This window comes from Naegleria lovaniensis, assembly GCF_003324165.1.
Source record: "Naegleria lovaniensis strain ATCC 30569 chromosome Unknown tig008, whole genome shotgun sequence".
NCBI lineage: Eukaryota > Heterolobosea > Eutetramitea > Acrasida > Naegleriidae > Naegleria > Naegleria lovaniensis.
Genome location: NW_025407830.1, coordinates 397,650 through 419,206, shown reverse-complemented (window position 1 = coordinate 419,206; position 21,557 = coordinate 397,650). Strand labels below are relative to the sequence as shown.

Genomic DNA, 21,557 nt, shown 5'->3' with positions numbered 1-21,557 from the left:
TCAAACCACAAAAAATGTCTCAACCAGCAACATCGAGTTCATCATCATTGAAAGAACCACAGTTAAAGCATCGCCGCATGAGTAGTAGCTCTCATGAAATTGATAATCGGAATGTTTACAGAATTGCTAGTTTCAACGTTGAAAATTTGTTAGCTCGCTATGAATTCAACAAGGCTCAACAAATGAAAATTTCAAAACAAAGTCTTGCATGTAAAGGAGTGATTGAATTTGGAATTAATGATTTAAAACCAAAATTTTCATTTTCTGATGAAAAAAGTAAACAAATTACGGCTGATGCTATTATTGATATCAATGCAGATGTCATGTGTTTGATGGAAGTGGAATCATTGCAAGTGTTGGATGAATTTAATTCTACGTTCTTGAAAAATTTGAATTATAATTATACAATGTTGATTGATGGGCGAGATCCAAGACATATTGATGTTGCAATTCTTAGTAGGTGAGTTGACATTTGAAAAACGATTTCATGAATACATTGCTGATATCTAAATACAGATATCCAATTGTTAATGTTAGAAGCAATAGACATGCTACTTATCCTGGTGAGAGAAATAGATTTATTTTCTCTAGAGATTTGTTGGAAGTTGATGTTTCATTTCCTGGAAATCATGAATTAACACTTTATATTACACATTTGACATCGATGAACAAAGGACGAGAGGATACACATGATAGACGTGCCAAACAAGGTAAGAGAATTGAGATTGAAATATTAACACGGCGAAAATAGTGGAATATATTTGTGATAGAGTGGAACAAGTATGGAAGCATAAAAACTACAAAGGAAACTTCATTATTTGTGGTGACATGAATGACTACAATGACGAAGAATCCAGTCTTTCAAAATTATTAAACCATGACCATGTGACAGACATTATTTCTCAAAGATTGAAAAAAGAGGATCAATGGACTCACTATTACGGAAGAGGACAAACCTATAGCCAACTAGACTATATGTTTGTTTCAAACGATCTATTATTGAGAAACCCAAGAGCCAAGCCAGTCATCTACCGCAAAGGCTTGCCTTTGAGAGCAACAAAATATAAGGGAGAAAGACTTCAAGGCGTTGGGCTCAACGACCCTAAGGCATCAGATCATGCCGCAGTTTATGTGGACCTTTCGTTGGAATAAACTAGTTCCATTTACATAATTTTAATACAAAAAATTGATAGTTTTTCGGTTCAAAATTGGCAAAGCTCGATATTGAGCTATTTACACGTCAGTTTCGGCGAAACAAAATGTGTTCTTCAACCAAACAATTCTTGAGAAGAAAATGGCAATGATCATGCTAATGCAACCACCACTCCAAATTACTTCTCCTGTAATTTCTAAGCTTCTCTGATTGACTAAGAAGCATCCAGCTCCAATTACGAACAGAACACTGCTCAAAATATTAAATAAATAACTAGAAATATCCAGGGTCATTATTGTAAAGCATTTGAAAGTAATGACTTCATAGGATTTCGAGTAATTTTTGATAATGTCCATTTGCTTTAGAGCATACTGAATAATTGTCACAATTAAATATGAAATTGCTCCTACAGCCCAGCACACCTCGGCGATATATACAACATAAAGAGGCGGGTTTAGCATATAGAGCGATGAGCCAATTGTAAATGTCAATCCGCCAAGCAATAATAGTGTATCATTAAATAATTCTAACAAAATCATTTTCAAAGAAGGTAAATCCTCAGGTCTATACTTTCGAAATTCGTGTTGTAAATCTACTAATTGGTCTACATTCCTGCCATGACCATATTCGATTGATGATTTCGAAGAATTATTCTGGTCTGAATCGTAATGATGTAGATGATTATCATCAACAACTTCGGTCACATTATAGAGCGTTGGTAAATGCTTCAATTTTGTTTCCCATCGAAAATGTCTCACTAATTGATATAAATCAATGACAAGTTTCCCGACAGGTCCAACCAAAAACATGGCACTGCCAATGATAAACAGCAGCACTCCCGAAAAGAAATAAATTTCATTACTCGCAATGAGTAGACCACATCCTGCAACGAACAATGCTGCTCCTAGTACAAAAGTAATATCCATCCAAGCAAACGCCAGAGAAGTTGCAATTCTCATCGCATGACTCAACATCAAGTTATTTTTTTGCGATTGGAGTTTTTCATGAATTTTCAAAGAGATCAAGGATGATGGATGGTGATGATTAAGTGGAAGATGAGCCGCATCCTTATGTCGTTGATTCACTCCCAATGATGTTGGTTTCGTATGGGCCATTTGGAAAGAAGAAAGGAGATTATGCTCGCTTGATGTCGAATGAAAAGAATGGAGGTAAGGAAGCGCGAGAGAATCTGTTTCACGGTGGTGCACGTAAGGATTCTGTGTTTGGTGTTCTCTCACAACCGTTGTAGAATCATGGGTGGTTGTAACGGAAGCATATAGATCTGTAAAACTTGCGTCGGGATGAAATTCTGGACATGTTTTTGATGAAACCGAAGGAAAATCTGTTGATGAATGTCTCTGTAAACAATGTTTGTTTGGAGAGCTTGTTTTCAAACCAATTTCTAAAGTTTGAGCCTCAATAATACATGGAGAATGATGCGAGTTGAAATGCTTGGCAACGGTTTTTGCTGAGGAGCCTGTTGTTGTAGTGGCTGCAACATCTACGTCAATGATTTGGGTGGGAGAGGTGAGTTTGGATGTGTTTGAAGTAGTTTCAGTGATGATTGGGAGTAGTGTGGTTGGTTGTTGTGTTTCGGTGGGTAATGAGGTCGCTTCATTGTTTGTAATGTTGTTGGAATTCGTTGCTTGCATGACTGATTCGTTATGTTGCAATTGATTAAAATTACCATTGACCAAATCAAGGTTATCTGAATTACTGTTATGTACATTAGTGGAGGAGGAAATTGTTACCGAATGTTGATGATCATCATCATTAATATCTATTTTTGTAATACTATTTGAAGACACATTGTAATTGCTTTCGGTGTTGTCCGGAGTGCTCATCTGCATCAAAGTTCAAAAGAATTTGAAATATTGGGATGATACAGTGAGTGATTGTGAGAGAGGAGTTTCAACTGCTGGTTTACGTTTAAAGTCTTTTTAATTTTCAAAATAAGCCCTCTGTATTAATAGCAAGGTGATGAAACAGCCGATACCTATCGTTATCGACTTACGTTATTTGTTTTTTTGTATGGAAATGTAGAATGGGAACCAAAAGATTACTTTTGATTCATGTCTCATTTGAACGTTGTAGGATGATTGGATAAACAAAGAGGTTATTTATGTGTGTAAGGAGAAATGCTGGAATGAGATTAAGTAAGGCGTTTGAGTGGTCACCTTTGGATTCTTCAAATCCGAAAAGGAAAATTAAATACACCAGTAAATACTACAAAAACAGAAGGAGAATCAATCTATGGCCACACTACAATTTTTGGCGTTTTCTTACCTGCAAGGCTGAACATGTCTTTTGAGGAAGCAAAAATCTTCGGAATCAACGAAAAGAAAAAATGATTGAAATTGAAAAGAAGTTTCACTTCTCAAGAAATTGGCTCACCGATGAGGAGAAGGTTCATCACCCTCTATCGGAATTGCTTGAAAAGAGCCAGTTCCTGAAAAAACAAACATTTGTTGATGTTTATTACGATACTGCAGAGTATTCGCTGACTTGTCTAGATATTTGGTTGAGAAAACGAGAAACACAATTTGAATGCAAAGTGCCAGCGTCATTCATGAAAGAGTATGAATATTATTACAGCAATAATATTTCTTCGTTGGAGTTAATTGAAAAAGAACAGAAAAAGCTATTAAACGCAGAACAAACCGGGAATGGTAGACAACTTGTAGATCAATATAAAGAATTAACTAATTATGAGGATATTGGGAAGTTTTTAAATTATATTTTATTTAATCAGGAGTCTTCTCCTGAGTTGAATGACATGATGAAGAAGTTAACTCCCTTTGTTTCATTGCAAACCACTAGAACCTCGTATCTGTACGGCGATGAATTTAAAATTGACTTGGACGAATGTTCCTGTCTCTTTCCCAAACAAATACTAAACGTTTGCGATGTTGGAGAAATTGAGCTTATGGTATCTAGCGAGAATGAAATAGAAATCGCTTCTCACAAAATCCTTAAGTTTTTCACACAATTTAAGCTTGATACTTCTCTAGTGAAAAGTAAATTGTTTACAGCACTTGAAAAAACAAATGTCAAGCACATGGAAATTCTTCAGAAAGCAGGAGTTCTTTTCAAAAGAATGGTGAAGTGTTAGGTATGTTTCAGGACACTGACCAACAATACAAACAGTATTCAGTAACAGTTTGGATGATAGAAATTTTACTCCACCCTAAAGCAAGTGGCTACGGCCATATCACGATGAATGCACCTCATCCCGTCCGATTTGAGAAGTTAAGCATCGTCGAGCTGCATCAGTACTGAGGTTGGAGACAACTTGGGAACCTGCAGTGCTGTAGCCTTTTTGCCTTTAGCATGAATTCTCTGACGGGGTGCAGGTCTGTGAGCTACAAAAGCGAGAAGATCCAGTAAAAGGACAAGAATGAGCATTTGTTGTGTGAATTTCTTTTGGGATCAAATCGATTACCAAGTTGAGGAGATTCCAGCAAAAAAAAAAACGGATGACAGCGAGCTCAATAAAAGCTCAAGCTAGCAAACGGGCAAAGAACATGAACATCTGTGCAGTTAGCTGTAAGAAAAATATCTTGAGTGCAGTGGTACAAAAAGGAAATTTAGCAGCAACCTTGGTATCATAAGTCCTGAGGCAAGATTTATCGATTACTTGTTATTTGCAGTTCGGTTACTTGAATGTAGTGGTTCTTTCTCGACCTTTTATTTACATTCTTTTGTCTTCTTTGCACCACTTATGGTTCGATATTTTTCGACTTTGATCTTTCACAAAAGAGCTTCAGCTAACTTGATGTTTCCATCTTCGAGCGTTTCCTCTTTGGCATGGAAATTGTTGTTTGAAAAAAAAATATTGAACTCATCATGAAGGGTCATCCTCACTTGTTGTTTGTTTTAGCCTTGTGCTTGGCTATATTGTGTTGCTCTTGTTCTACTCTTCTGCAGGCACAATCCGTCAGCGTCCGTGTTTTGAACAAGGCTATCTATGACATGCTCAACGACAAGACCACATCTCGTGGATTTACTTCCATCCATCAATCATATTTTGGAGATTCCGTGATGCACGCACCTGTTGATAAATGTACAACATTTACTACTTGGCCAGCAGCTTCAGAAGCTGGTAGCGATCCTACTTTTGCAAATATTTTGAGTAGAAAATATATTGTTTTTGGAACGAATAGCGTGAACAACAATCCAAAGAGATACAATTATGTCGGAGTGGGGTCAAATTATGGATCTTGTACAGGATTTGAAGCTGGTATGTGGAAATGACAATTATCAATTGAAGTTGTGAAACTTTCTATATTTGTTATATTTGTAATGTGTGATGGCAAATTGACAATTTTAATTGAATTATTGATTCCTTAGATATTGCATCATCTATTGCTTATAGAATTGGTATGCAATATACCAACAGCCCTTTCAATGCCTATTTCGTGAACAATACCAAATGGTTCAACACTTTTACTGACAACATTATTTATGATTTGCAAATTTCTAAATTTGACTTTATTTTGAGTGGTATGGGAACCAATGCAACATGGAATACAACTCAAGGATTCGTAGCTAGATCTTCTCTTGTGGATTTTACATGTCCTTATCAAAATGATGGAAATGGTGTTGTAAAAGGAAATCTTGCAACCACTGTTACATTTAACTCTCTCAGCGATTTGGATCAGCCAGAAATTACATTGTGTGTTCAACAGGGTGTAAGTTTCGAAATATTCAATGGATGATACTCACATTAATAGACTTCTATGGAAACTGTGGCAAGACAATTACTAAAGAAAACTAACATTACTACTTTTGTTGATGGAATGTTACCTTACACACTCACTAGGGACGCTGTTACTTGCCATGCCTACGTAGCGTAAGTATCATTTCTGTGACATTTTACAGAACTATTGTTCGAATTGTTTCTTCTAAATTTATGAAGTCCTTTAATCAATGGCCTATTCCAAGCAAAAACAGATGCTCCAAAGCTCACGTATTTAGGTTTGATTGGTCAATCATCAGACGTATCAATTGCAGTCAGAAAGAGCGCTGTTTCCTCGCCAAAGCGAAGCTCTGCATCTTCGGTAGACTTCTGTTTGATGCTTATTCTTTGTGCCATCTTTAGTGTGCTCGCAATTGTTATCTAAATCCATTTCAAATAAATAGTTTATTTTTGAGGTTACAAATTGTGATGATGGGAGGATGACTTGACACCCTCTCCAATTGTTGATACACTAATGGGGAAGGAAATGGACGTGTAGCATGGTTGGAAAAATTCAAAATAATATTTTCTAATGTTGAATAAATGGCAAAGGAAGGAAAGGATCATGAGAAGGTTTGTAATAATATTGAAGACGTTTCCATCATCAACAAAGCATTCAAGAATTACTCATGTTCAATCGAGATACTCGAGGAGAGGTTCTCCTACGGTAGTAATCTTGTCAATATTTGGTGGAAAATCAAAGACCTTTGCTAGCACAAGTTTGAAGAGTTTCTTAATATTGATACCAGCAGCAGCACTACTGTAGATGAGAGGACATTTCATCTTCTCGGCGTATTTTCTTGCTTGTTTTGTAATCTCTTCTTGCTCTTCCTTTGGCAGTTCAATAAACTTGTCATATTTTGTTCCAATCAGGAAAGGCAGTGCTCGTTTGTTATATTTTCTTGAATGAAGGAACCAATCCTTTACGGAACGAAGAGTTGTTTTCCTTGTGAGATCAAACATAAAGAACAGGGCCAATGAATCGTTACAGACAAGATCAAGCATACTCATAAATTCCTTTTGACCTCCCAAGTCCCAGATCATCAAATTGACTTCAGTGTTTTTAATTTGGACCTTCTTCTCTAAAAAGTTTACACCCAATGTCATGATGTAATCTTCGTCGAATTTTCCATTCACGTATTTTACCATCAAGGATGTTTTACCGACTTGAACATCACCGAGCATACCAACTTTTACTACAAATTGCTTGTTCTTATTTGACATGTTGATCCGATGATAGATGTGTAATTATGAACAATATACAAAATATAATGATGAGAATTGTGAGCTCAGCTAGAGTAATGCGAGTGCTAGTGATGAGCTGAGTGAATACAAAGAAATAAAATTTACAGCTGTGGAGAAGAGGAAATTTTTTGTGTGATGTTTGGAATTTGATGACTTGTTGCAACACTCTTCGGGAGGGATGATGGTGTAGAAACGAAATCAAAACTCCGATGCTGAATGAACACGTTTATTCTTGTTGCAAATAATGTTTTTGTGGGTATACACAGTCTAGAATGAACGTCTACCCACTTGCCATGTTTGAATACTTGTTTGAATACATGTTATTTAGAGAGTGTTTCATGATCCAAGAGCTTGATCAATTCATGACTAATGAGTTGAGCTTGTTTTTCAAAAAGACTCGTGTTGTTGTGTTCGGTGGACGTATGGTTGTGCATCAATGGATCCATGATCTTAATAACTTCTTGTGAGATGGATTGAAATGAACATGTTTTGGTCTTCATCAAACATGTCAATACTTGATGCATTAAAAGAAGATCTTTTTCAATATCAAAGAGATGAATGAATTCAGTTAAGGAAGATTCACACAATTTGAATAAATCCATGCATAACTTGGTAACAGTTGGTTCCTCAATACACAATTGAGAACAATTTCTCAAGAGTGTGACAATGAGTGTTGGAAGGGAAGGATCATCAATGTTCTCTTTCAAACAAACATGGATGTATTCCATATCAGAATTAAAGGTAGATATGGTCATAGTGGAGAGACATGTCTCTTTGTCTAGATAAAGTAAAATAATGGAGTAATGTCAGCAACATGTTGATCCATTCTAATACTTACTTTTCCAAAAGACTTTTCGTATGGTGTCTAATACCTTAATCTTTTCAATTTTTAAAAACCTTGTGGATTCATGCATGGCATGCCCAACTTCTTCTAAAATATTAAATGCAAAATTGAGTACACAAAGACATTCATATAACAATGAGGTTTCCAATTGATCATAATTAATTTCTTTTAACACTTGTTCAATTTGCTGGATTCTCGTGGTGGCAAGTGAAACAGCATGATTTTTGAATGGATCAGCATGTAATAATGAGGTCACCAATAATTTAGTTGTTGGTTGATGTGGACTACATCCATGTTGAACTATATAATTTACAATAGCATCCTATAAAGTAGTATTTTAAATAATAATAATAACATTGCAAACAAATTAGTCGTAAATTACCTTTTGATAAATAATTCCATCTGCTGCCATGACAGGGCAAGACATGATTTTGTTTGACAATGGACATGTTACAATCCTAAATGAATCCCTTGACCTTAACTGAGACAACATTTCCCTGTCTATTTTTGTTGATTTCGAAGGTACAGATTTCGTGTTCTCTTGTGAAATATTATTCTTTGCAGCAGCAATTGTGTCAGTATTTTGTGTTGAAGTGCTTACGGATGGTAATTTCGAAGAGGACTGTGCAGACAATTGGCTCTGCGAGGATGGTTGTGAATTAGGTGTAATAGTGTTCATGGATGGAGGTTTAGCAACTACAAGGGTAGATTGACTTGGAGCAACTATAGAAATTAGTGATGATGATTTAACACTTGCAACATTATTACTTTGTGTTGTGTCTATGGATGTGGAATTTTGAGCGAGTGTAGAATTAGTGGAGATATTCACAGGTGCAACTTGAGTGGTAGTCACTTTTTTCTTTTTAGCATGTGTTGCTTGTTCACACCAATAAGCTTTGGTATTTTTGTCTAGGTTTTTCCAAGCTCGTTTTAATTCCTTTCTTCTATCTTTTAGAGGTATAGTTAGAAATCCAATCGTGTTTTTCAAGTATAGTTTAAATCCTGCTTTTTCAGGTTTAGGTATTGGGGACAGCTTTCTTTTTTTCTTTCCGTCTTTGTTTTCTTGTTTGGTTGAATTTCTAGTCGCTGGTCGTACAGCTTGACCACTTTTTGTTGCTACAAGTGATGCATCCTTACGAACAGCAATAATTTGTGGGACATCACTACTGTCGGATCCAGAATCAATTTCAACTACCAGTTCCGAAGTGCTTGCTGTGGTGCTGGATGGTTGTGAAAACATTTTTTAATTGTGTTGTTGCTTCACGATTTGTTGAATAGATTGATTTAGTTTAATGCTCCCACATTTACGCTCTGTTTCCCATCGTAATAAATATACACCTATGATTCATGTCAACAATATTTAGACAAAGAGCTTTGGGAATTTGAGAGTAAGTTCTGGCAAAACAATCTTTTGTTTAACCAAGGTCAAACGTTGGAAGATGGAACTGGCCAACTTGTCTCGGATTTCACGGTCATCCCAATACTTGTCTCGCAATTCCACATATTCAGCAGTAATATCTAAAAGTAAATCTTTGTCAGCATCAGGATAAGTGTAGGTATTTCTGTACTTGTTGTTCAAGTTTGAAAGAATGCTGCAAAGGTTTTCAGCATGGAGAGCAACACTCCATAACAGAGAGGCTCTCTCCATCATTGGAACAAGAACAGCCTTATCAGCATCGGTGTATTGTGCGGCATCATTCTTGTATTGTTTAGCACAAGCTTCCCACTCTTCAATCTGTCGGTATGATGATGACGGAAAATAGTAATCATTGAGAATTCATCCCCAATAAGAAATAAATCCTTGCACCAATACTTACAAAATCAATTTCATGAGAACTCATGGCATCCCATCCGACTGTTCTAATAAAATCAATAATAGGAGACACTCTAGCATATAAATCCTTTCCTGCTAACGAAAGTTGTTTTGGGACATTTGGACCAATCCAATCATTAACAAGATGACGTTCGTGAACGTGAGCAACATCGGGGACTAAATTAACGACTCCCAAATAATTTTCTAAATTATTTGCTCGATGTTCGATGAAGCGATTTCTGACTTTTTGTGCATCAGAGATCTGTATACCTGGTGGAGTTGGAAGCTTTTCAGGAAGATCCGAGTAGCATCGTGATGAAACAAAATTGGTTGTACCAATCAAGCTGTTTGATGAAATTCTGCTGGAAAGCTTGCGAGAGACAGAAAGAATGGACTTCATTTTTTGTTTTGTTTTGGGAATTGGTTTGGCATTGTCTTTGCAGCTCTTGTGTTTCTAAAACCACAGCTTGTAAATGTTTAGTTCGTTCATTCTCAATTGTGTTTCCTCAACAGAGTTCATATCAGTTATAGTTTGAAATCTTTTTCAGCTCACCCAACTCGTATAAAAAAGAGCTTTGCTTTTTAAGACATTCTCATTTTGACACTTGTTTTCGTTGGGTGGGCCTGTTTGTTGGTGAATTCACCTAAACACAGTCAAAAACATAAAAACACCCTCAACATCCATCTTGGCTTATATGACGTTCGTTCTCCAAAACAGAAAGACAGACGAAAACAAGTTCGCACCCTCTTAACACTCGTTCCATTCTACTTCCAAAGTAGTCTCAACTCAACAACCAGAAAAAAACATTGTCAATGAAACACAAAATCAAACCAATCGTTGTGTCTCTAATAGTGAGCGTGTTTTTAGTGCTTGCAGTTTTCTCTATTCATCGATGGAGTACTAGTACTCATCCTCTCTACATGAATAATCAAAGAATTTCCAAATTGAACTCGTTGGAGAGAAAGATGGAGAATCATTATACTCTTCAACCAGAACAGAACCACCTTCTTCAGAGTAACAACCTCCACTCTCCACAACATCTATTAGAAACGTATGGTCTCTCTTTTCTACCTTCTCCAAACAAATTTCGTATCTTTCTCATTTGGATTGGTGAAACTTTTCCAAGTCTTTACATGAGTGCATTCGAAACCATTCTCTTTCACCATCCACATGCTCAAGTGATGGTCCTCTCCAATGAATTGGACGAACATGTCTTTGACTCGTTCAAAAAGTTTAAACAATCTTTGAATGAATCTTCACAACCAAAATATCAAGACATTCATGTGGTGAGATTTAACTTGACTGCCATGACTAGGGAAGGCAAGTTAGGATCAGATTTTGTTCAAGATGCACTTTCTATTGCCAAAAGATCATCCCATTCACAGGATTCATCATTTCTGAAATTAACACGAGTACACCTCTCAGATTTTCTTCGTTATTACATGTTGTATTATTATGGAGGATTGTATATCGATTCAGACATGTTTGTGATGAGAAACTTGCAACATCTCAAGAATGCCATTGGAGTGGATGGATTTCGTACACAAGTGTGTCATTCTGAAGTCTACTCGAAAGGTCCTGTGAAGGATTTTGCATGTTTGTGTAATTGTTTAATGTCCTTCGAGAAGGAACATCCTTTCATGAGAGAAGCTCTTGAAAACTATGGTTACTTTTGGAGAACGATTCAAGGTTATGGACCTGGAGGAGCTGTCATGCTCATGAAATTTGTCAAACGCCATTTGGATTCTCTGAGTGTGTATCATAATGGTCAATTTCTTTGTAATGATTATTTGCAACGTTATGAAATGCATGCTTCTTCCGGTACTAGTCAAGAGGTACAAGAAATTATTGATAATTGCCATGTGGCTCATTTGTATGGTGGTGGAAAGAATTCACTACAAATTAATCTTCACGGTACCAATGTGATGAGTCGAATTTATGAGAAGTTTAAAATTTCGTAAGCGTTGAGGGTGACTGAGTAAGGTGGTTCTTGAGAGAGAGATGATCATAATAGGTCTTATTTTTCACACATGATGTGTATTTGTTTTGGTGCCTCTTAATGGTGTGAATGAATTATTTTCATTCTTGAGAAGATTTGGATTCATGAAAAAACCACAATTGTGTATTCCTTCCATTCACCTTGTGTGTGTTTTGTCCATTCGGATAGGAGTGGTCATATTTTCTCTCACAGCAATTCATGATTGTGATCAAAGAATTGTCTACAGTAAATGTGAGTTGTTTGATATTAAATGCATTAATCAAAACAATTTCTATTAACATTATCCATAGGTGAAAAAACTGTATGACGTTGCAATCTGAAAAATTCATCGATTGAACCCCATCGATTCAAACAAGTGGAAGTTGGAGTAAAAGTGACCATCATGGGTTCAATGTCTGCTGTTTTGACTTTCATTTCAATCCAACTTTCCAAATTTTGAACTCCATTCACACAATAGAATTCAGGAGCATGTCTAAAAAAGTGGCCTCCACTTAGTATCATATTCTTATTTGGAGTCAATAATTGATCATAAATTGAAAATTTAGTATTTTCAGAAGATGCCAATTCTTGGAATTTGTTCACAAATGGCATGGAAACCACAAACCCTGCACCAAAGGGTAGTCCTAAATCTTCATTCGGAGAGAGAAGCATTTCTTGTGCCGAGGAAAAAGCTCCAATGTACAGCATGTTGTCTTGTGGAAAAGTTTCCAAATATTGTAGTAATAAATTAATGTCAACTTTTGTGGACTCTGAGACCACAAGCACCCATTTAGAATTTGCAAGAGCAGCAAGTTGTCCATTTAAGCATTGTTTAAACGAATCCTTTTGTGACATGGGATTCTCAATCCTGCATCCTAAAACCTTACTCATTTTAACAGAGTCTTTCCAATAACTGAGAGCTCTGTCGTATTGACTCCATAAATCATAGTTGGGAGAAATGATCTTTTTTCGCGAGTTCAAATAATCACTTGGCATGACCAAGACTGCTACATCATTCTTGCTCAACTTGCCACTGAGAAATCCAGATAATTTCTTTCGATTTTTGAGGAAATGATTATTCCAATGTGAAAATATCAACTGGTGAAGATTTTCCATGTAGAGAGCAGCTTTTTCAGGATCCGATTGGTGCTGCTCCTTTTTATCCCACTGAATGAAATCTTGTGGAGGTACCTTCTGTATGAGTTCAGATATTTTCACAGAATTGACTTGTGAAGTGTCATCAGCGAGTGGTTCTGATCTGCCATAAAAATCATTTTCAATGGCCAACTCATTAAAACATTGAATTTGATTTCTTCGAAGCAATCGTGTCGGAATAATTTCCGTCATTGGTTGCACACTATGATGCTTAATGTAGTGAAAACCAGCTCCAAATCTAAATCTGTCATACCAACTCAAATTTGGAGGATCTTGATAACTGGATGGATCACAATAATACATGTAATGAAGAGCATGCATGGTATGTTCATTATTCAATACCTTACAGGGATCCAAGTTTGGTTCCTGTGTTGGAATGTATTGTGAAACACACTTGTAAATGGTCAAATCGAAATATTCCAATCCAAATTTTGCAATACAAGCATCCAAGTGTTTCTTTAGCAATAAAATTGCCTTATCATTGAAAATCACTGAAGCTCCTCCACTCAACTCTCTACAATTCGTACTTCTTCCAATAATTAGAGGTTGATTCATGTCTAATTCTCCATTGGATATTTTTCTTTCATATTTTCCAATGACACGAAATAAATTTCTTGAAATCATAAACATGTCATCATCGGATAATATGAACCAGTGAACTTTTGAATCATTTCTTTCATTCCTTTTATCCAGCATGTAATATAGACTCTCAATGAATCGTTGCTGAGCAGCATTATATCCTGAACCTTTTGTATTTTGAACAAGAGTCGCATGAGTGTATTGAGAATAGTCACGCTCTGAAAAGGGTTGATCTGAGAAAATGAAAAAGTTATCCTTTTTGAAAGGAAAGGCAATTTCTGAAGAAAACATGGTTTCATAGCTTGCTTTCATTAACCCATGAAGATTTCCATGATGTGTGATTTTAGCAATGTATAATAATTCATTAGAAATACAAATGACTTTAGGATCTTGAGAGATTGTTGTATTCGTTGATTGTTGTTGTTGAGTATTATTATGGAATGTATGATGTGGATTCGAGCTTTTGTGTTTAATCATAGACTCGAAATGTCCCGAATTGACTTTATGAATCATGGCCATGTAAATTCCCAGAGCCAAAGCCAACATGATGAGAATGAAGGTGATAATGATGAAACGAGGTGATTTGAAAAGTTTTCGTGGTGATGTTTGTATTGTCATCATGATGGTGGGCGTATCGGATGATGTATCACCTAAAAAGACCTGCCTGTCATGGTTCATTGTGATAGAAACGCTTTTTTTTGTTTTAAAAACCAACAACTGGCAGATGTGTTGGCTCAGTTTCAACTTTGCGCCAAAATTCGTTTCAATTCGCAAGGTTCCTAATGATGATTATTGATCAAATACAAACTCTTATAGATAACTCACTAATTGCTTCCTCGACAGCCCAGCGTGGATGAGAGAAATAAAAATTCAAATTAAAAAAAAATGTCTCACTCGGATTCCTTTCTATCGGCTGATGATTTTGTTGAATCATCATCGGCTTCAACTAATATTGCTTCATCATCGGACGGGGCTTCAAACACCACCTCATCAACAAACGCTTTAAAGCGAGATTTAGGAGAGGCTGGAATTGAAGACGAGTCTAGCAATCAATCTACCAAGAAAACAAAGCACACAATATCCATTCCGGTACATAGCTCGTGGTTTAGCACTGAAGAAATACATGCCATTGAGAAAAAGGCTCTTCCAGAGTTCTTTGGAGAAGATAAGGATCCAAACCACTATAAAACATTAAGAAACGCTTTGGTTTCACATTTCAGAAAAAACCCAGATGTATATTTGTCAATGGCCGATTGTAAAAGAATCACCAATGCTGACACATCAACCATTATTCGGTTGTATTCATTCCTAGAGCATTGGGGATTAATCAATTATGCTGTCGATCCGAGAAATAAGCCAGTTAAAATCAATCAACCATTGAACAATTCCGAATCTGAAACTCAAGTACATAACTATACTACTGATGGGCAATCATTGACTGAGAAATTCTACACCTTCCAGAACTTACCAGAGCAAAAGAAGAAGGAACCTAAGGTAACACCTCCAGTATCTAACTGGACAGATCATGAAATCCTAAGACTTTTAGAAGGAATTGAAAAGTTTAAAGATGATTGGGACAGTATTGCAAAACATGTTCAAACTAGATCAAAAGAAGAATGCGTTTTACAATTTTTACAATTACCCATAGAGGATGAATTTTTATTGGAACAAGAAGGCCTTGAAAATACAATGTATCAAGACTTACCACTTCCATTTGCTGATGCTAGCAATCCAATTATGCATACAGTGGCTTTCCTCTCTTCAACAGTAAGCCCTTCGGTTGCAGCAGCTGCCGCAGAAGCAGCCATGCAAAAGATTAAGGAGCAAGCAAGCAGTTCTGAACCTGAGAAACCAGCAGCATCATTTGATGTTACAAAGCTAGATGTTCAATCTGCTTCAAGCGTTGCTCTTGGTGCAGCAGCAGCACGAGCAAAGGAAATTGCTACTAGAGAAGAAAGAGAGCTACAAAGATTAGTAGCATTTGTGATTGAGCAACAATTGAAAAAGCTTGAAAAGAAAATTAAATACTTTGAGAAATTAGAAAAAGCCATGCAGATCGAAAGAGAAGAGTTGGAAAAAGCAAGAAAGGAATTGCACCAACAAAAGATGGAATTTAAATCAAGTTCATCTACTCAAGAATAAATTATTTACAAGCTCTTTTAATTTTGACACTTATTCTTTTGCATTGAATGCAAGTCCAAAGATCATATCAAACGCCTTATCTCTTTCTTCTGAGCTCTTGAATTCTGAGAATTCAATTTTTTCAACGGAAGAGTTTTGTTTCGATTTCCCTTTTACATGTAGAATAATTCCACAATCGTGGAGTAAACTATGAGATTTGCTCATTTGTTGAATCCTGTCAATTGAAATGACATCTGTTCTAGAGCTTTGGTCCATTATTACCACAGATTCAAAAGCTAAAAAATGTGTGAAAATATGAAGCATGCCTCTCAGCAATGTTGGATGTGTACATGGAATATTATATGCTTCATTGGTTTCATCCTTATCAATTTGTAAGAATCTATCGTGAATGTTATCAATAGAGTAATTTGCTTTGAAATTCTCTTCAATTGAAGAATGAAATTTTTGAACTTCCAAATCCAATTGAGTTAATTGTTCATTTAGTTTTTCAATTTCTTCTTCTAGGACGGACTTATTAGACTCCAGTTCTTTTACTTGCTTCCTCAAATCCTCCCTGTCGGTTTTAATTATTTGATACAAAGCCTTCATTTCATTCTTTTCAATAAATGTTGTTAAATTCGCTACCTTTTGATTTAGTGAAATAAAGGCGTTCAAACATGTTTTGATATCCAATAATTCATTTCTATCTGCTTTAATTCGATCTGTTGCTTTATCTCTTTGATACACTAAATGTTTTAATTTCTTTACTTCCTCTGCTTTTTGCAATGATTTACAAACGGGCAAATTCTGCATATACGCAGGATATTTGTGAGCACGATAAATACTCGATGGAGTAGATAATGATGATCCCGATATCTCAAACAAACTTGTGGACTTGGTCATACGGGAATAGGTCGTTGTTGTGGTTGTCGAAGATGTGATATCCGATGCCTCGTCATCCTCATAACTGTGATGATGCAGGGGACACATTTTTTAAAGGATGGTAATGAATCGTTGGTGCTCCTTCCAACTTCAATTGCAATACTTTCCGAAAATTGGGGTATGAACTGGAGTTCATTGTTTCATTATTTGAGAAGGGCTCTTATGAAATTTAAATATAAAAAATGTATCAAGATGATGATGCCGATACTGCCTATACGATGGACAGTACCGAGTGGATGCCAATGATTACATCAGTGCTGATGCCATTCAGCAGTGCTAGTAGTTCTTGTGGAATTGCGTCCGATACTCGACCGCATCATCATTCTTGTCTTCCTCGTAATTTTCTTGTAAATTATTTCTATCAAGAAGGCTTTCGGGATTTAAAATGTCATGAAAGGAATATGGTTCCTTTTATTAAACATTTACTCGTGCTTTTTACAATATTGTGTTTAGTGGCCTTTCATCACACACCTATCATGGAAGGAGTCACTGCTCAACTCTATGCAAATAGCATCATGTTTTCCAAAGTGGTGCATCCAAAATTCTCACTAGAAAAAGAACAATTAATGATCATTGTTGGAGAAGTGACAGACACCACTGTGAGGATTGTCTATGAATGGGCTCCGTTATATTCTTTGAAAGATGTTTCACCGGATTTAAATGACTTGAATCTTTATTTAGATGTAAAGAAAAGAATTGACAACATACTAGGTTCAAACAATGTTAAAATGTACAAAAACACAAAGGATGATTTTGAATTTATTTATTTAATGATGACAGAGCAAGAAAGATTGGAATGGACTAAAAAGCATACGAGCCAATGGAAAATTGTTTTGAGAAAGACAGAAACAAGAACTGTTGTCAATGGAAAGGATATCATTGGACAAGTGGTAGAAATTAGAGACAGAGAAGGACCAAAAGTGTTGCAATTTGATTCTCTCACGCCCAATACTTGCTATACTGTAGAATTTGTACGATTGGATGGAAACACTGAAGACAATGAAGAGTATGCTACCTTTTGCACAGTGTCTACAGATCCATTTTCTCTCACTTCAAATGTCAGAATTAGTGCAATGAGTTGTAATCGATTATTTGAAGACCAAGACACCACAACCTATGATGAATTTTTCATTGAGCATCAAGATAGCTTGTGGGATTTTGTTGTTCACATGGGAGATCAAGTGTATGCAGATTGGGTTTATCATGAATATTTGAAAAAGATTAATCCACAAGCTTCTTTTGATGACTTGCTAAATGCATTTAGATATGTGTATAGAAATACTTGGAAAATTCATGCTGTTCAACGAATGTTAAGACATGGTATGTGAATGAATTGATTGTATGATGAAATATTTACAATTTAATAGGATCTCATTTAATGATTCCTGATGACCATGATATCATTAACAACTTGGATTCCTGGATGCTTTCCAAGGAATCTGATGACGCAATGAAAAGAATGATTTTTGCAGGAAAGGAAGCATTTTATGAATATCAATATCAGCTCGTAAAGGATGTATTAATTGGTTCTAAAAAACAAGAACTTGTGAGCAATAGCTCAGTCTACTACTTTAGAGACCTTGGATTTGCATGTCTTGCTTTACTAGATCTGAGATTTGAAAGGACATTTAATAATGACCCAGAAAGTCCTCTGTTTGGAACCAAACAATTGAATGATTTGAAACAATTTCTCAGTCGATGCATGAACAATGAGAATAGATCAATCAAAATCAAGAGAGCTCTCATTTTCACCTCTATTCCCCTTCTTTTCTTTGGAGAAGGATTTTCTAAGGTTGTCTATGCTGCAGAGCGAGAACGATATACGACTCATCAAGATTTCAAACAAGATGTTACTCAATTTCTTGACTATTTAGACAGTACTTATGGAACTTATCGAATTGTGTTTGTTGCAGGGGATATACATCAGTTTTTAATGTCACACATTTGTAAATCTCAAGAACATTGCTTTGAACAAATGATTACGAGTGGAATGACTATTCAGTCCACTGTAGGAGCAGAGATCAAAATAATTTTTGCCAATCTCATAGATAGATTCTTCTTTTCCGCTCCATCTTTAGGGGATTGGCATTTGGCTAGAAAAACCAATTTGGAAGATACATCTACTCTTCAGCACTCCATTAGAAGAAATTATGGAATTATAGAAATGAAGCCAGACGGAAATGTTGCATTCATGAGAGGCGTGCAATCAAAATATGCCAACAGAAGAGATATTTATGTTCAAGATTACATGTTCGACCGTGGATCCATTTACTTAATTTTAACACTATTTTTCCTCTCTGGAATTGTATTTCCAATTTCAATGACTGTTTTTCTATTCAGAATAATTCAATTCCTATTTGAATGGTGTTGGAAAAAACAGAAAAAGGAATAATATTCGAACTGTGTTTAAGTATAATGAACGGCAAGCCAAATGCAAGGTGGATCCACAGAAGTTGATTTCACTTGATGTCTCACATGTTTTGGAATATTGATATAATCACCCTTTTTCAATTTCACTTCTTTCAATTCCACTACATTTTGATCTTTTTTACATTCCATCAATAGAGTGGACTCCCCTTGTAAAAGTACCACAAATTCATCCTTCTCTTGATCGTACCATTCCTCGGAGGGTGTGAATTGACCGGTTGAAATAATTCTTTCAATGAGTGTGGAGTTGGTTTTAAAGAGATGTTGAAAGAGTTCGATATTTTCATTTCTACTCGAATCGAGATGATGAGATTCCACATGAAATAGATTTCCGAGAGTGAAACTCTCATTCCTCTCGCTGTGAATGGAGGTGTTGATGGGGACAGAGTTTAGATGAGGATCCTTGCTCATTTTTATTTTGGGAGCGAGTTGTTCTCGCGAATCAACAACAACGTGTGAAATGGAATCAATTGTCCATGACAGACTGGTGTCATTGCACACATACTGTATGTGGCTCTCTCGATCACTCAAGAAAAAGTGATCACTTGACTACTATCAAGTTGGTTTTGTCATGTTTCTATTTATGAGGAATTAACATTCCTAGGAGCAGGCAGTGGTGTTCTCCAATGAACATTTCTTTTTCTGCAACACCTTAAAAAAAATTGAATTGAAATTGAATCCACTCACACACAATGAATTACAACTTTAATTTTGCACATCAAAGTAAAATTAAACAAGCAGGCATCTTTGGAGTGGCAGCTCTCCTTTCTGTGATTGTCGAAGGAATGCTTGCCAAACGACCAAGATATAACAAATTTTCAGATGAACCCATGCCAGAAATTGTAGAATACGATCGACATGTGGTTCGTCCTGGTGCAAATGTACTCGTAGATTTGATGGATTTCAGTAGAACGACCTTTGATAAAGTTCCAAAATTTGATTATCGAAATGAAGAATCAGTTTTTAAAACCACTCTTCATCCTCCACAGCAGTAGTGACACAATAATGATGAAGACAAGTTTCATTGCGCTCTATTATTTCTGTGAATGAATGCTTAATGTAAATATTGGAAGAACATGTTAAAAAAGAGAATGTATTAATCTTTCGGTAACAATACAATTATTAATCAAGTAAATCCTTAGGATCGTATTCAGATCGTTGATTCTGTCGATGGCTGTTGTTGTTGTTCATTTTCATTCGTCATCAGGTCTCTGCTCGTTCCTAATTGGTGTTTGGGTTGTCGTTCCAAATCAGCAGCATCATCTTCCTCGTCGTCATCACTCAAATCCAAACTTGATGCCTTGATCAAAGTTCCTCCTCCGTTTTTAGTAGCTTCATTTCTGTAGTTTTGATAATCAACCCAATCTTTTAAATAATTGTATTGAAAGACGAGAGAAATGACAATTCCAAAAATCATACCAAATGGAATTACAATTGCTAATTGTCTTAACATGAGCATTCCATAGAGCATGTTGCTTAAACTAATGTATGATGGATTTGTGTCAGAAATCAAGCTGTCAATAGAAACATTCGAGTCTTTTTGCATACTAATGAACAAACTAAGAGCACTAGAAATAATCACGCTACAAAGTAAGGTAGCGGCCATAAAATAGACATAATTACAGGCTGGTCTTCTATACCATAAATAGCTAAAACATTTGCATTGAAAAATTCCATTCGTTACAATCTCTGCACAAGTGTAAATGATTAAGAAATAAATTGAAATGCCAATCAAGAAGGTCCATAAAACTTTCCATTGAGTTCCAACAGCAAGGGTTGACTATGAAGAATGTCACTCTTCACACTACATGCTCAACAAATAATACACTCACCTTTGTTTTTGTTGAGAAATTTTCCTGTCGAATAATTACAATTGATTTTGCATTCTCAGTCCAATCCGTTCCATACGAGAAGATGCATAACAATCCACAAAAAATACATAAACCAAAAATTATGAATGCAACAAGTTTTTTCACAGCTGTAGCTTCATCATACTGTATGTATAACATTGAATAATGAAACACCTCTCTCTGACACCACTAATAGTGTCAAAAATAGTAGTACTTACTGGTACATGTGCAATGTTTACAATGAAAATGGCAGAGAGAATGATCATCATCAATCCAAAGAGCTGCAAATATGTTACCATAATGAAAATATGATCATATTTCAACACCATAATGATGATGCATTTCTCACTTCAATCGATCACCTACCACAGCAAATAATTTATAAAACAATAATTGAATCAAAATAGTTCCTGTCAAAAATGTCACCCAAACTCCTAAAAACACTCCAATCACAGCTGTTACGATTTGATTGCCCCGAGTGAGACCTGGCACAGTAATTCCAAAAAAATCGGAAAAGAAGGATGTTGTTGGTGAAGTGACTGGTTGTCCGAGATGATTCACTGGTGAGTATGCAAATTCATTGCTAACTCCTTTGAGTGTATTCAAAAGTCGAGATTGTGTAACACTTGAAAACATTTTTTTGAGAGGTGCCTGTCAGTTGTTGGTCTATGAAACGCAAATTGGGTTTTTTAATTGGTGGTGATGATGTAT

The 21,557-nt window shown here is 35.9% G+C and overlaps 15 protein-coding genes across 15 annotated transcripts; 7 read left to right on the top strand and 8 right to left on the bottom strand.

Annotated features, from left to right (window-relative positions):
- Window positions 1-14: 14 nt before the first annotated feature.
- Window positions 15-1,152, top strand: C9374_014528 (uncharacterized protein; the record flags this gene model as incomplete). The annotated part of the gene is made up of 3 exons (XM_044690526.1): window positions 15-460; window positions 517-710; window positions 752-1,152. The coding sequence occupies 3 exons, from the start codon at window positions 15-17 to the stop codon at window positions 1,150-1,152; spliced, it is 1,041 nt and encodes a 346-aa protein (XP_044553120.1).
- Window positions 1,153-1,233: 81 nt separating this feature from the next.
- C9374_014527 (uncharacterized protein) lies at window positions 1,234-2,997 on the bottom strand (the record flags this gene model as incomplete). The annotated part of the gene is made up of 1 exon (XM_044690524.1): window positions 1,234-2,997. The coding sequence occupies one exon, from the start codon at window positions 2,995-2,997 to the stop codon at window positions 1,234-1,236; it is 1,764 nt and encodes a 587-aa protein (XP_044553119.1).
- Window positions 2,998-3,500: 503 nt separating this feature from the next.
- Window positions 3,501-4,265, top strand: C9374_014526 (uncharacterized protein; the record flags this gene model as incomplete). Its single annotated transcript, XM_044690523.1, has 1 exon — window positions 3,501-4,265. One exon carries the CDS (start codon window positions 3,501-3,503, stop codon window positions 4,263-4,265), a length of 765 nt encoding a protein of 254 aa, XP_044553118.1.
- A 734-nt stretch (window positions 4,266-4,999) lies between these two features.
- On the top strand, window positions 5,000-6,276 carry C9374_014525 (uncharacterized protein; the record flags this gene model as incomplete). Its single annotated transcript, XM_044690522.1, has 4 exons — window positions 5,000-5,393; window positions 5,504-5,844; window positions 5,887-6,005; window positions 6,072-6,276. 4 exons carry the CDS (start codon window positions 5,000-5,002, stop codon window positions 6,274-6,276), a joined length of 1,059 nt encoding a protein of 352 aa, XP_044553117.1.
- A 248-nt stretch (window positions 6,277-6,524) lies between these two features.
- Window positions 6,525-7,115, bottom strand: C9374_014524 (uncharacterized protein; the record flags this gene model as incomplete). Its single annotated transcript, XM_044690521.1, has 1 exon — window positions 6,525-7,115. The coding sequence occupies one exon, from the start codon at window positions 7,113-7,115 to the stop codon at window positions 6,525-6,527; it is 591 nt and encodes a 196-aa protein (XP_044553116.1).
- Window positions 7,116-7,456: 341 nt separating this feature from the next.
- On the bottom strand, window positions 7,457-9,220 carry C9374_014523 (uncharacterized protein; the record flags this gene model as incomplete). The annotated part of the gene is made up of 3 exons (XM_044690520.1): window positions 7,457-7,914; window positions 7,975-8,302; window positions 8,363-9,220. The coding sequence occupies 3 exons, from the start codon at window positions 9,218-9,220 to the stop codon at window positions 7,457-7,459; spliced, it is 1,644 nt and encodes a 547-aa protein (XP_044553115.1).
- A 120-nt stretch (window positions 9,221-9,340) lies between these two features.
- Window positions 9,341-10,193, bottom strand: C9374_014522 (uncharacterized protein; the record flags this gene model as incomplete). The annotated part of the gene is made up of 2 exons (XM_044690519.1): window positions 9,341-9,715; window positions 9,798-10,193. 2 exons carry the CDS (start codon window positions 10,191-10,193, stop codon window positions 9,341-9,343), a joined length of 771 nt encoding a protein of 256 aa, XP_044553114.1.
- Window positions 10,194-10,606: 413 nt separating this feature from the next.
- On the top strand, window positions 10,607-11,755 carry C9374_014521 (uncharacterized protein; the record flags this gene model as incomplete). Its single annotated transcript, XM_044690518.1, has 1 exon — window positions 10,607-11,755. One exon carries the CDS (start codon window positions 10,607-10,609, stop codon window positions 11,753-11,755), a length of 1,149 nt encoding a protein of 382 aa, XP_044553113.1.
- Window positions 11,756-12,048: 293 nt separating this feature from the next.
- C9374_014520 (uncharacterized protein) lies at window positions 12,049-14,052 on the bottom strand (the record flags this gene model as incomplete). The annotated part of the gene is made up of 1 exon (XM_044690517.1): window positions 12,049-14,052. The coding sequence occupies one exon, from the start codon at window positions 14,050-14,052 to the stop codon at window positions 12,049-12,051; it is 2,004 nt and encodes a 667-aa protein (XP_044553112.1).
- Window positions 14,053-14,391: 339 nt separating this feature from the next.
- Window positions 14,392-15,648, top strand: C9374_014519 (uncharacterized protein; the record flags this gene model as incomplete). The annotated part of the gene is made up of 1 exon (XM_044690516.1): window positions 14,392-15,648. One exon carries the CDS (start codon window positions 14,392-14,394, stop codon window positions 15,646-15,648), a length of 1,257 nt encoding a protein of 418 aa, XP_044553111.1.
- A 30-nt stretch (window positions 15,649-15,678) lies between these two features.
- C9374_014518 (uncharacterized protein) lies at window positions 15,679-16,617 on the bottom strand (the record flags this gene model as incomplete). The annotated part of the gene is made up of 1 exon (XM_044690515.1): window positions 15,679-16,617. One exon carries the CDS (start codon window positions 16,615-16,617, stop codon window positions 15,679-15,681), a length of 939 nt encoding a protein of 312 aa, XP_044553110.1.
- A 134-nt stretch (window positions 16,618-16,751) lies between these two features.
- Window positions 16,752-18,961, top strand: C9374_014517 (uncharacterized protein; the record flags this gene model as incomplete). Its single annotated transcript, XM_044690513.1, has 2 exons — window positions 16,752-17,889; window positions 17,937-18,961. 2 exons carry the CDS (start codon window positions 16,752-16,754, stop codon window positions 18,959-18,961), a joined length of 2,163 nt encoding a protein of 720 aa, XP_044553109.1.
- Window positions 18,962-18,975: 14 nt separating this feature from the next.
- C9374_014516 (uncharacterized protein) lies at window positions 18,976-19,407 on the bottom strand (the record flags this gene model as incomplete). The annotated part of the gene is made up of 1 exon (XM_044690512.1): window positions 18,976-19,407. One exon carries the CDS (start codon window positions 19,405-19,407, stop codon window positions 18,976-18,978), a length of 432 nt encoding a protein of 143 aa, XP_044553108.1.
- Window positions 19,408-19,688: 281 nt separating this feature from the next.
- C9374_014515 (uncharacterized protein) lies at window positions 19,689-19,991 on the top strand (the record flags this gene model as incomplete). Its single annotated transcript, XM_044690511.1, has 1 exon — window positions 19,689-19,991. One exon carries the CDS (start codon window positions 19,689-19,691, stop codon window positions 19,989-19,991), a length of 303 nt encoding a protein of 100 aa, XP_044553107.1.
- Window positions 19,992-20,146: 155 nt separating this feature from the next.
- C9374_014514 (uncharacterized protein) lies at window positions 20,147-21,482 on the bottom strand (the record flags this gene model as incomplete). Its single annotated transcript, XM_044690510.1, has 4 exons — window positions 20,147-20,776; window positions 20,829-20,990; window positions 21,065-21,127; window positions 21,213-21,482. The coding sequence occupies 4 exons, from the start codon at window positions 21,480-21,482 to the stop codon at window positions 20,147-20,149; spliced, it is 1,125 nt and encodes a 374-aa protein (XP_044553106.1).
- Window positions 21,483-21,557: the final 75 nt, after the last annotated feature.